Genomic DNA, 14,168 nt, shown 5'->3' on the forward strand with positions numbered 1-14,168 from the left:
AGAAACCCTGTCTTGAAAAACAAAACAAAATTAACAGGTATGCCTTTATGTGTACTTGGTCTTTTCTCCTTGTAGCTTTCAATATTTTTTCTTTGTTCTGTACATTTAGTGTTTTGATTATTATGTAGCGAGGGGACTTTCTTTTCTGGTTCAGTCTATTTGGTATTCTGTATGCTTCTTGTGCCTTTATAGGCACCTCCTTCTTCAGGGTAGGGAAATTTTCTTCTATGATTTTGTTGAAAACTTTTGTGCCTTTGACCTGGGTTTCTTCTCCTTTCTCTATTCCTATTATTCTTTTGTTTGGCCTTTTCGACTATCCCAGATTTCCTGGACACTTGTGCCAAGATTTTTTTTTTAAGATTTAACATTCGATGTATCCATTTCTTCTATCATGTCTCCAATGCCTGAGATTCTCTCTTCCAATTTTCAGGTTTTGAACTGTTTTGTTCATTACTTTCCACTGTTTGTGTTTTCATAGATTTCTTTAAGGCATTTATTCATCTCCTCTTTAAGGACCTCTATTATAGTTATAAAGGCTATTTTAAGGTGTTTTTCTTGCACTTCATGAGCTTTGTTGGAATACCCAGGCCTGCTATAGTAGTGTTGCCGGGCTCCAGTGTGGACATATTATCCTGGCTGTTATTGATTGTGTTGTTATACTGGCATCTAGATTGTAATTCTAGGTGCTGACATCTGGTTTTGTCTTTGTTGGGTAGGTGTTTTGTTTCTTGGTTTCTGCTGCCCTCTCTGATTCTTAGCAGAGTGGGGTAGCTATGTGTTATCTGGTAGGAAATTTTTCTGGGATCCCAAAAGTTGTAGCCACTGTGGGTTCTGGGTAAAATGTTTCTGGGTATTGGGAGCTGACACTTAAGAATAGGAATGGGTTGGTGGGGTACGGCTGAGGGGTGCACAGGAGGGGGGAAAGCAGGTTGTTCCACCAGGATCTGCTTAGTCAGTCCCCTAGAAATGGCAGCAGAAAGTTCAGCGAGGCCATAGCAGAAAGTCTGCTACAGAGCTGAGGACTGGATTTGGAGGAGCAGAGGGAGAGGTGAAGATCATCAGTTGACTTACTTGCTTCCCTGGTCACAGTGACCTGTGGGTTGCCAGGGACCAATTATTTAAAAAAAAAAAAAAAAAAAAAAAAAAAACTTAACAATACTCTGTCCTTTTGTAATCCCCTTTCTGCATCAGGCCAGACTTTCTTCATGTACCTTACCTTCTTCAAACAAAAGAATGTATTACAACAGATCCACACAGATGAAGATACGAGAATAGCACACATTAGGAATGTATGACTATTCTTATTTTTGTTTTATAAAGTACTTAGGTGTCTCTTTAAAGAACACGAACAACTTACTCCCCTTTAGACATTTCTTTTTAGATTTGCTTATTTTATTTTATTTGTGTGGATGTTTCACCTGCAGGTATATACGTGCACCACGTGCATGCAGTGCCTGAGGAGGTCAAGAGGTCATTTGATTCCCTGGAACTCGAACTATGGGTGCCTGTTAGGTGCCATGTGGGTGGGAATTGAACCTGCATCTTCTTAGCTGCCGACCCATGTCTCCAGCCCAACTAATACCCTTTTTTAAACTGAAGAGTGGATATATACCCTCATTTTTGTTTGCTGTTTGTTTTTTGAGATAGGATTTCTCTGTGTAACCCTGGAACTCGCTCTGTAGACCAGGCTAGTCTCGAACTCAGAGATCTGCCTGCCTCTGCCTCCTGAGCACTGGGATTTAAGGAGTGCGCCACCACTGTGGGGCTGTATTTCTCCCCTCATTTTAAATTTCCAATGAGGTGGATGATGACCTGGAGAGCCCGGTGTTATCAAAAGCTCCTGGGAGGCCTGAGTAAGACTTAAGGGCCCAAGAGTCTGAAACGTAAACAGTTTAGGAAGGGCTACAGCGAGACAACCACCAGCCTCTGGGCCCCTTATAACCACCCACAGTTACCAGCTGCTGTTGATCTCTGTAATGCAGAGTGCTGGACTGTGAAGAACCCTCAGACTGACAATCTGCTGAAAGGTTAGCTGCTCTTCTGATCTCATCAAAGTTGGTACATGCTAAGTGTCAGGTCAAAGGTCACTCCAGAGGACAACAAACTGAAGCTGCCAGGTGCTCCTCAGTTTAGTAAAGCCAGTGTCAAGAACAGGAAGGTCAAGGCTACTCTGCCCATCCCACTCGGCTGGTGACATAGTTACCACAAACAAAGGGCAAAAATCGCCCTTTCTCTAAAACCTCCCCTTGGTATTTCCCAAAGTTCTGATCATTTCCAGAGCCTTCTAAAGGTCTGGTTTCAAACTTCTTACACAAAGTACAAATATGCTTATAATTAATGAAAAGGAAATGCTACATTTTGAGGTTTAATCTGTTTCCTGGGCACTCAACTGCTGTCTAGATTGTTCTGAAGCTCACTGGTTTACTGCTGCTGCCCTCAGGTGTTTTCTTCCACACGCCCCAGTCTTTGGCATCTGAATTACTCCTCTACTTATCCAAATCCGTAACTCCTACTTCAGGGCCACCTGGTCTTTGCTTCTAGTCTAGGCCACATCACACCTAAGCTCCGCCTGTCTTCCACCTGAGCCCATACAGTCCACACAGAAGCTCAAACTACCTCCATTACATCTACCATGATCTCCCCCCAAACCCCTTTTTCAGTCTATGTGAAACTGTAAGACCAGAAAACACAGCAAAGAAATGGATAAATTCAAATCAGTTCAAAATCCACTCCAGACTTACTTAACATTACCAAGAGGTCTGTTTAAAAGCCATTAAGACAGCAAATGTAATGTTACATGCTGCTTATTTTAAGCAAGAAAGATCACTAAAAAGGACTTCAAAACAGACGACTGTATTATGTAAAACATACCTCAATAAAGTTATTATTAAAAATAATGTATCAGAGGCTTGCTCCTAATCAGTTAAAAACACAAATAGACATAACTGATAGGCACTAAATCGTTCAAGAATAAGGGGGAAATAACATATACACAGAGATACATATTTATATACATATTCATTACATTGGTATGCAGATCATTCAATGTTTCCAAGTCATGATTATATAAATAATTAAACTATTTCATTTCACAAATGTCTTAAAACCTAGCATATACACATTCCATTAAATGCTAACATGTCTCCCGGAGGGTAACAATATCATCTGGCTATCAGTACTGTTTTAAACACTGGATTCCAAACTCAGAACATTTCTAATTACTATTATACACACTGAAAATAGACTAAAACAAGGCCAATTGAGCACTGGCAGAAGACAGCAAAGTCAGTATGTCCAAAGAGGAGAATTTTCAAATCAGCTTGTAAACCCCATGCTAGAAACAGGGCGGGGGGGGGGGGGGGGGGGGGGCACATGATGAAAATTGAAGCTGGCAGAGATGAAAGGAATCTTTGCTGTGGCAACACGCAAAGCGGGATTTTAGCCAACTATATTTAAAATACATGTGGGCAGAGATAGTGAGCTACCCATGGTCATGGTAAGAGGCAGGACAAAGTGGCACTGATCCCTTTTGACAAACAAATTGCTTGAAATATTGCATGACTTGCTACACAACACTGTTATTACTTTCAACTGAAAGATAGGTCCAATTATGACATCAATACAAGCTCTCTTTCAGAATGGCATGAAAGAACAGTAAATCCCAGTGGACACCGGAGTTCTCTAGCAGAGATGATGTAATATACAAAAATAGAAATCCTCCGGCAGAAGCTGAAACTTGGGTAAACAGCACACTGCCTGCTCTTCTCAACTGCCTCGCATGGATTTGCAATGCATGCTGTTAATAGCGTGAGAAATCATGTTATGCTTTAAATTACTTTGTGATTTACATTTCAATGTCTATCTGTGCTCTATGGTTTCATGTCTTAATCCCCACTAAACATAAATACCTGACTGTAACCGCAAAAAGAGAAAAGGTCCCTCCCTAAAGCCAGGAGGGTGACAGCAACCCAGCGGCTCTAACAGCTGCAGCTCACCAGAAATTGCAGTGTAAGGAAGGTTCAGTGCCATTTTTCCCACCTATTGTTTGGAGACCTTCCTATCGGGGTCTTTCTGAAGGATTTAAAATGCAACCTGACCTGAGTGAAGAGGAGCCAGTTAACCTGCCCACAAGGAGCATGCGAAGGGCACTTTCTACATTCTGAAAAAACACGAGTGAAATCCAAAGCATCCACATGCATAAAATTCATAACAGCCAGCAAACTTTACCAGGTGGGGTTGGACAAGTTCCTCCTCACTGATATTCACTACACACCCTTTTTTGTCCTCCTTCAACATCAGTTTGCTTTCCTAGTTTTATGTATCTTTCCTGGACTAAAGAATAACCTGCTTTGGGCTAAGGATGTGGTCAGTTGGTGGAGTGCTGGCCTCGCATGAATGAAGCCCTGGATGTAAGTCCCAGTACAGCAGCGACTGGGCATGGTAGTGCCTACCAGAGATCCCAGGGCCTGGGAAGTGAAGGCAGGGGGATCAGCAGTTGAAGGTCATCCACACTGGTCGTTACAGACCAGCCTGGGAGAGGAAACGCTTGAATCCAACAACAAAACCACAGAGCTTTGTTTCAAACTAATCTACCTCAAACTAAGACGCAAGTGTTTGTACTTATACATGGAAACACCATTAAACATTACTGTGCAGGAAAGAACTACGTGTAAGCCAATTGAAATGAATGAACTAGAGCAGTGGTTCTCACCCTTTCCAATGCTGCGTGCGACCCTTTAATACAGTCCCTCATGTTGTGGGGACCCCCAACCAGAAAATTATTCTGTTGCTACTTCATCACTGTAACTTCGCTACTGGTGTGAATCATAATGTAAATATCTGACATGCAGGTGGAGAACTGCTGAACGAGAGATACTTTAAAGTTTTATTTTTGTCACACACCTACTCTCTTTTTTCAAGATTTATGTATATGTATGAGTGTTTTACTTGCGTGTATGTCCACGTACCACATGTGTGCCTGGTGCTCACAGAGAACAGAAAAGGGTATCAGATCCCCTGGAACTGGAGTCACAGAGAGCTGTGAGCGGTCATGTGGGACTGAGATGAAATGGGGCCTCTGCAAGCGGTGCTCTTCTTCACTGAGGTCTCTCTTGTGTTGTGGGAGATTTGTTCACTGTGTAAAGATGGTATTACCGTGACTGGTGTACTAAAAAGCTGAATAGCCAATAGCTAAGCAGGAGGTAGATGTGGGATTTCCAGGGAGAGAAAGGAAGAGGAGGAGGATCTAGGCACACAGGATAAGCCAGGAGACACAGAGAAGAAACGGGAGGTACAAGATGGAAGAGAGGAAATGCCACATGATAAAATGGAGATTAATATAAATGGGTTAATTTGTGTTGAAAAGGAGACAAGCCTAAGCTAAAGGCCGAGCTTTCATAATTAATAATAAGTCTCAGGGTTGTTATTTGCAGGATGGCAGTGTTGCTACATGACCGCACATGCTCTGTTCAGTAGCCAAGCGAGAGGCTTAGTCATCCCTTATGTCCTATGCAATGTGTGTGCTGCGTGATTGCGTAATTTGTGGGGAACATGATCACACAATCTATGTGCATGCATAGCGTAGCTACGTGAGCCTATACACGCATGTGCGGGGGGGGGGGGGGGGGGGTCCATAAAAAGTGGGTCACAGACTCCTCCCCACCTTCTTCCTCTCTTTTCCTGCACAATCTCCATAGGCCTAAGCACATTCCCTTTCCCTAATAAACTCTTTTTTTTGTTTTTTGGGGTTGGTTTTTTTTTTTTTGGTTTTTCAAGACAGGGTTTCTCTGTGTAGCTTTGCACCTTTCCTGGATATCGCTCTATAGACCAGACTGGCCTCAAACTCACAAAGATCCACCTGCCTCTGCCTCCCGAGTGCTGGGATTAAAGGCGTGCGCCACCACCGCCCAGCCCCTAATAAACTCTTACAGTGGGTTTTGTTGTGCTTCGTGGCTTTTCTCACACGGTAAACAGCACCGCTTAATAAATAACAGTGCCTCCGTATAAAACTAACAGGCAGTCTGATGAGAAACTACTACGACCCTCCCCAGCTCCTATTTCTATTATCGTCAGCTTGACTCCTCACCCTTAGTTCTTGTCTCAGTTGTCAAGTTCAAACACTATTTCCATTTCTACAGCTTAAGCAGGTCCTTGGGGTCTTCCCTAATCCAGCTTGGAACAGATAAATTCATCAAGAAGTGAGCCTCTGAGCAGGGCAGCATGTCTTTAGTCCCAGCACTCAGGAGGCAGAGACCGGCAGACATCTGAGTTAAGAGGCCAGCCTGGTCTATAGCGCGAGCCAGTGCTACACAGAGAAGACCTGTCTCGAAACCAAAAAGAAAAATTAAAAAGTAAACCCCAGAGTGTCACAACCTTTTCTCTGGCCACTCTGGTGTTCATTTTTCAGCATGGCTTCCCCAACGTGGATTTCCTCACAGCCTTTAGTGTTTGAGCAAATGGAATTCTACATGTGAACGATTTCTCCTTTGGCCACAGTATTACATTGTGGCTGATAAGAAAGCCATTCCTGATTCTGCAAAGGGCCCAGTTGGTCTGTCCTCCACACTACATTGTCCTGTATTTTTATTATCCACATTTCCCTGTGAAATTGCAAGGTCAAGGGGACAAATCCCTTGAGTCTGATACACAATGGGCACCCAATGACTGTGTGACAAATAAACAAGTCTATAGAAGAAAATCTGACTTTTTCCTGAATGACATAGAAAATAGCATACATCAGTTTTCTGAAACCCTATCCTACTGTAATCCACAGAAAGACAATGATAACACCAGAGAAAACAAATGCTTTGGCTTCACACACAAATGCTGCAGGGATAAATAAGGGGATAAAAACTTTCAAAATAGTTCTAACACTGACCCTACACTTACATAGGTTTATGTGTGTTAAAATACATTTTTAAATATATAAATAAATTACAGCCAGGAGAGACATGAACTAAGGTAAACTCAGACGTTCTTAATTTTCTAGGAAATTCACTAAAAATAGAAGTCACTGACATCTAATGTAAAGTGCAATTTCTTACAGTTAAACAGCAGACACTAGATCAAACTAAGGAGACATCTGAAAGGCAGGAAGTGAGAAAGCAAAACCATGAAATGAGTGAAAATACTTAGATTTCTAATATAAGAATAGCTCAATCAAAAAAATCTGTATCAAAAATGTGTATAAAACTGACTGCTGTAAACTTTTTATTTCAATAAGTAATAACTTTTAAAACCAAACCTACCAGGAAATCCTTAACTGAAAACACCAAATTAAATCTATTCTTTAAAAAATGCTATAAAATGATGATGTATGCTTGAAAATACTGTTATATTTCTCCTATTTAAACATTACACAATGAATATACATGTTTAAAAAATTATAATGTATTCACAAACATGTTTAATTATCAGGTTTTATGCATGAATTAAAAATAAATTTAACTTTTAAAACATGAAAGATTTTTTTTAATCTCATTTAGAAATGTGTAAGATATATGCTAAAAAATGGTGATATCTTATAGGCCATTTAAAAAAGGAAAGAAAGAAAACAAACAAATGAAAACCCTTATAGCCAAGCCTGGTAGAATACACCTTTAATCTCAGTACTCAAAAGACAAAAGCAGGTGGGTCTCTATGAGGTGAAGCCAGCCTGATCTATAATGGTGAGTTCCAGGCTAGCCAGTGAGATCCTGTCCCTAAATAAATAAATGAGACAGACAGATCAACTGATGTTATAAAAAAGAAAGAAAGGGAGGGAGGGAGGGAGGGAGGGTCTTCCAAAGCCTCATACACGTGTCACCTTATTATACCGATGTCACATTTTACAGATGCTGGCAATAAAAAGTATTAAGGTCACATTGTAGTCAACACATTAATACAATATAACCTGACCTATTGAAGAGCTACACACCTAGAATGCTTGCAGAAAACAAAAGTCACCAGAACGGATGTGAAACATCTTTTTCCATGATTAATAGGTTTTCATTATCTCAATTTTCCTCACTAAGAATTTGAAGCTATGCTTTATCTTACAATATTCACCTTTACAGGAAGCAGGGGTATGTTTTAGAGAGCAAGCAGTACTGGTGGAATAGTGTGTCAATGAGAACTTCAAGAGTAGAGAATTTCTAATTTTTCTAACCAGCCTTGGAAGCTAGGAATCTCTCCCGCTTCAGTGGGGATCGTAACGCCCACACGTGGGAGACGTCTTCTGTAGTGTCCTGTCTGATTTCTTCCTGCGCCATTTTTACTCTTCCCAACCTGGAAGAATAAAGAGCTCCCTTTCCCCCACTAAAATAGGAGAGAAGAAAACACACCAGGTGTGTGCCAGCTTCCAACATCACTCCAACCGTGAGTGAAGCATCCCGCCTGCCGTTCAGCTCCACCACCCATCCTCTCCATCTTTACCGTGGACCTGGGGTATCCCTGCCGTACAAATATCCAGAAATGGCCCGAAGTAATGAGAGGGTAAAACAGACAAAGCTCTCCTTCCCACCCCACTCTTTAAGGTAAAGCAACGCTGGTTACGTCCCAAGAATGTCTTTTTAGGAGCTGACCCCAAATTTACCCGGCTCTGCCGAGAACAGTGTGACTCACTTCCATAATCTGCTCACTGTGAGGCTGAAAGCTCGAACCTTTTTGGTCACCTTAAAAGGCAATGTCCACTCATCAAAAAAGCAGCTCCACTCATCAAAACGTTAGAAAATGCTAATGAGAGTTCTCTTCTCGCTGCATATTAATACACTCATTCTCTCTGCAAACCTCACACACTTGCCTTGCAAAGTGTCCTGGAAACGCTCTACACAGACTCAGTCTTCATGATTCTGAGGAAAATCATCATAGTCTGTTTTAAACTATTACAACACTTCTAATTTTAAAAAGAGTACATAAAGCATACATCACTGTGTGTGTTTGAAATTCAAGTTTTAAATCAAAATTAGGTTCTTAATATTTCGTGCCAAAAAAGGATAAATTATATTGGGGATTAAAAGGAAAAAATTACATTGCGCATTGTTTTTTAGCTATTAAATTATGTATTCTTAAAGTACTGTCTTTCCAGGTAAAAACTGAAAACACTAACATTTTTTAAATCGTGTATGATTTAGAAATTATATATCCATCAGTTGTTAAAATTGGATAAAAAATTTTAGATTTATCACATCATTCAAAAATTAGCAGTGTCAGGGCTGGATAGACGGCTCAGAGGTTAAGAATGGGGACCAAAATTCAGACCCCAGACCCCAGACCCCAGCCCCCAAAGAAACAGCAAGGGCTGTGTGTGTGCGCGCGCGTGCACGCGCGTGCATGCGTTGGAGCTAGAGAGATAGCTCAACAGTTAAGAGTATTTGCTGTTCTCATAGAGAACCCATGCTTGGTTCTCAATACCCAATACCTAAATACCCATGTGGTGGCTCAAAGCTGTCTGTAACTCCAGCTACAGGATATCTGACACCCTTTTTGAACTCTCCAGGCACCAGGCAAGCAGGTGGTGTGTTTCCATACATGCAGGCAAAACACTCACACACATAAAATAAAATGAAAAAATCTAAAATAATTTTGAAGCAGGGTTTGTCCCTGTGCACACCTATAACCCCAGCACTGTTGAGGGCAGAGACAAGAGGACCACTGGGGCTTTCTGACTGCCAGCCCAGCTGATACAAGTAGGAGCCAGGTTTAGCAAGAAGCCCTACCTCAAAGGAACAAGGCAGGGAGTCACACAGAATATCCGACTGGGCTCCATACACTTGCACACACCTACCCATGCACCTATGTTCACGTGTACACATACACCACACCACCAGCGAACCACATATAATTAGCAGTGTTTCTAAGCAACACTATACCAACAATGCCACTTGTGGAATACAAACATGCATCCTCTTGTACAGAATATAAAGGAACTGTTTCATTTAATTTGAAAGTGTACATAAATAGTCTGTCATTTGAAGCAAGGCTACCACAATACCCAAAAATATTAATGACAGATTCCCTCAATATAAATGTAATTCATTAGTCATGACCTTTCTCCTGAACAGTAACACAGCCAGAAACGATTCTGTTACTCAACCATCTTCTAGAGAGCCAAACAGAACCCACAACTTCAAAAGACAATTCTGAAAATCACAGATTAGTTACTGCAGGCATTAAGGAACAAGATAGGGTATGCTAGACCTCTTAATTAAAATGTAGGCAAACCAAAGCACGAAATCTGGTTAAAATTAAGGTGCAAATAAGAAAACACAGTGAGAGATTTGAAGCTCCATTTTTTTTTAACTATGCCTGTTTTTGTTTCTGACTGTAACTGAAATTTCCCCAGTATATTCCCCAAATGCTCTCATATACTGGGATTTCTAAACTTGCTTTTTCATCTCTAGAACGATTCAAATATAAGTTTCTAAGGAATTTCCCATGAGCTTTCCCACAAAATAAAAAAAAGTCAAGGCAATTCCAATGTCTGTCTTTTTTCTTATTTGCAAAACAAGTTAATGAATAACAGTGCTCCATTCATTTCTAAAAATAATTAAACTGCACGTGTGTTCTTCAGGTACAGACCAGCCCATCTGCAGATAGCCCAAATGAAGCCTCCCGTGCCACCTCCACCTAAACCAGCACTTCTAAGGCATGCACAAGTTTCACTCCAACAGGGCGAAACACAGCAGGACAAATCCGAGTGAACGACATCGGCACTACAATTCATTAGTAACATTGCAAACTCACACACGAACTTAGGTTAGTATTAAGAAACCACACGGATTACAATACCTGGGATTTAGTGCATTCCTTTGAGCCAGAATGTAATGAGTGCCATAAAGGAGGAAAGGAAAAGAGGAACATTGTCAGACATGCTACACACGGCATCAGCCCAAATGAAGATCATGTTTATATCAGTGTAGAATGATAGCATAAGATCGGCTGTATGTACTGTGCTGTGTTCTTTAGCCATGCACTGGAAAGTTATTGTGATTCATCCCAAGGACACTCATGCAACCCAACTCTCTGAGACCAGCTTTCCACCCTAGGCCCACGATACTAGTCAACTTCTTTCCAAGACAGAGATCTTGTTATGAACAATATGACTCACAACAAATGAAGAATAATAGTTTCCATCTAAGTCTTTTTTTATAGTGTCTATCAAATATATAAAATACATCTTGTTTTCATTGTTAAAACCTGTTTAGGTCAAATAAATTGTGTGTGTGTGTGTGTGTGTGTGTGTGTGTGTGTGTGTACACACATATATATATATATATATATATATATTTAACTTATCTTCAAAAAAGACCTAGTATTTTGAATTATAACCATGATATTGCCAATCTTAATTCATTTAGTTAAAATTTATACCAGTTGGTCACATATTAGTAAATAAACTATTGATAAAACTTTTTATTTTAACATTGAATTGTTTCTAAAAGTATCTGTTGACCAGATAATACACTGTTTAAAAAAATACTTTAAAAAAAAAAATCTCACAACAACACAAAAAAACTACATTTTAAAAAACAGACCAAGACAGGCACTGGAGAGATGGCTCAGAGGTTAAGAGCACTGGCTTGCTCTTCCAAAGGTCATGAGTTCAATTCCCAGCAACCACATGGTGGCTCACAACCATCTATAATAAGATATGGTGCCCTCTTCTTGTATGCCAGCAGAACACTGCATATACAATAAATAAACAAACAAATAAATAAATAAGTAGATGGGCAGGGCACTATATACATAATAAATACATAAATAAATTTTAAAAAAACAGACCAAGAAAGGGGAATGATGTATGGAAAGGGAAGGAAATATTCTATAAAAGACAAGACAGGGCAGACAAGAGAAATGGCTATGATATGACCCTCCAACTTGAGTGCCCCACACATGCCCATCAGGTTAATCCAATCAGCGCTAACACTGAACAGGGAAGTCCGCACTTGCCTGTCTTTCTGAGGGTGGAAACAAGTTTGAGAAAACAATCTGTGACCTGCTACCCTCCCTCAGCCTTCTTTTTTATTTTTTGACTCAAGGTCTTGGTCTGAACCCTGGCTGGCCTGGAATTTGCTATGTAGAACAGGTGGGCCTCCAGCCTGCAGTGATCCTCCTGCCTCTGGCTCCTTCCCAGCGCTACAACAACAGGCAGGCACCACCATGCCCAGCTTCTCTAAGCCCTTCTCTTCTTTCTGATACTCAAGTCTCTCCAACAGACAAACGGAACTGCCTCTGTCGGAAACACAACTCAGTTCTTCACCGAGAGCTCAAGTAAATGATTCTCAAGGTATACTGAAATAGTGCATGCATGGAATAGGGAGACTACGGGTGTTCAAAACCCTGTTAAAGATTTAAATACCACGATCTCTCTAAGAAATAAGTGTGTGAACAGACATAAAAGATGTTCAACCTAAAGTCACTAAACACTGAGTAAATGGTCTAGTCTATATACATTTCCCACTGTGCTTATCTGCAGAAAGAAAAACTGAGAAGTGTAAAATAGTTAACAAGTTATAGGCTAATTTCATATAATGGCCACATTCTGTTATCACATGCACAGTTAAACCACTTTCTCCATTATGACATTAGCATAAGAATTCAGGGTCCTTCCGTTTTGAAAACAAAGGAAAAAAAAACAAAGCTCTAAACTGACTGTAGAAGTTTATACAAAGCACCCACTATCCATGTCTTGGTTTCTTCAAATGTGAAAGAGTTCACTTATCAAATATCTACGAAATAAGTGACAATCAAGCAGGCCCTGGCATCTGAGAGGATCTTTAAACCTGGTTAGCAGAAAGACTGCAGAACATCTTCTCATTGGGATTTTTTTTTAAGTCATTTCATCTCAGTTTTCTGCACTGAATAAAGCTGAGGCAATAGTCTCACAATAGAGTAAAAACCCACCAAAGTAGTATGAAAGCTTTACACATATCTACTTTTTAAATAAAAGCAAATATGATACCGATCGTGAGGGGGTGCTAGCAGGAAACTAACTTCTTAAGGGAAGAAAACTTACAAACTACCAATTCAAATGTACATGCTTGTCTCAGAGAAGAGTTTAAGGAATGAAAGAGCTAAGCAGTGTCTCTCCACGTCTTGTTTCAATATTTTCTTAGATGAGATGGTGTTTATTTCCACCAGAAGAAGAAAAAGCAAAACTCAAGAGAGGGGGTTAAAAAAAAAAGAGCAGGTGGAGCTCTACAAGTTCCAGGCCAGCCTGGTCTACACACAGTGAATTCCAGGCCAGCCAAGGCTACGCAGGGAGACCAGTCTCTCAGAACAAATAACTGAATAAGTAAATAATGCAAAAATAGTCAAACTGGACATGTTAGTCATCTTTTTATACACCCCTACCACTAAGGAAATCACAAGTAACGACTCTTTGTGACTTACCGTATGGTAGCCTCTGGGTAAAGGGGGCTTGCCCACTGGGTAAGGGTCCACTGTGTCAATAATTGTTTGTCTTTCGCCTTTCTGGTTGATTTTCCTAAATCTTCTTCGAGACTGTCTGTGGGAGGCTTGACGCTGGAAATATTCTTCATTTTCATCCATATAGTCCACCTGAAATAAAACCCCAGAGATATTTCACTGCTCCAATCAGGACACCGCACGTTAACACTAGATGCAAAAAAATAAACTTACAAGCAGTCTACATTCATTCATTTTTGCAGACATCTCTAGACAAACTTTAAAGGAGTCTGCACCTCTCTGAAGCTGGCTGGCTTTCAGTTACTCTTCTGTGAAGAGGCATTCTCAGTTCCACTTAGGACAATCTGGGTTACTCTCAAATTCCCTGTAGTTTCGGGGGAAGACACTTCAGTAGTCGTCGTCGTCGTCGTGTGGACTTGTGAGTCAAAGTGGTCATGGGATATGTGGCTACACTTTATGAATGCAGCTACTGCTTGTCGTAACTTCAGCACACACACACACACACACACACACACACACACACACACACAATCTGATGCACTTGAGAAAATCTGTAAAAGTCCCCCGTAACCCTGAATGATTCAGTCAGCACCGCCAGCAGAACTGCTCTAGGAAATCAAGGTTCCTCTTCCGGCTTACGAGCACAGCCTCAGCTTCTTTTTTGCTTATGTGGTATTGCTTAAAAAAAAAAAAAAAAAAAAGTCCTCCTTCTAAATATTTAAGAAATTCTAGTCAATGCACTAACAAGTGAAATCAGTTTA

The 14,168-nt window shown here is 40.6% G+C and overlaps 1 protein-coding gene across 3 annotated transcripts in view; it reads right to left on the reverse strand.

The window, feature by feature from the left end:
• Positions 1-14,168, reverse strand: part of Rapgef2 (Rap guanine nucleotide exchange factor 2) — a 244,540-nt gene that overhangs the window by 114,107 nt on the left and 116,265 nt on the right. For 2 of the 3 annotated variants that reach the window (XM_059265508.1, XM_059265506.1), the window contains exons 6-7: positions 13,372-13,539; positions 10,768-10,785 (exon numbers count right to left, since the gene is read on the reverse strand). In XM_059265508.1, the coding sequence (XP_059121491.1) occupies positions 10,768-10,785; positions 13,372-13,539 (186 nt within the window). The remainder of the gene's footprint in view (positions 1-10,767; positions 10,786-13,371; positions 13,540-14,168) is intronic. The other variant, XM_059265507.1, reaches the window with a different exon arrangement.

Source organism: Peromyscus eremicus, chromosome 6 (genome assembly GCF_949786415.1).
Source record: "Peromyscus eremicus chromosome 6, PerEre_H2_v1, whole genome shotgun sequence".
Taxonomy (NCBI): Eukaryota; Metazoa; Chordata; class Mammalia; order Rodentia; family Cricetidae; genus Peromyscus; species Peromyscus eremicus.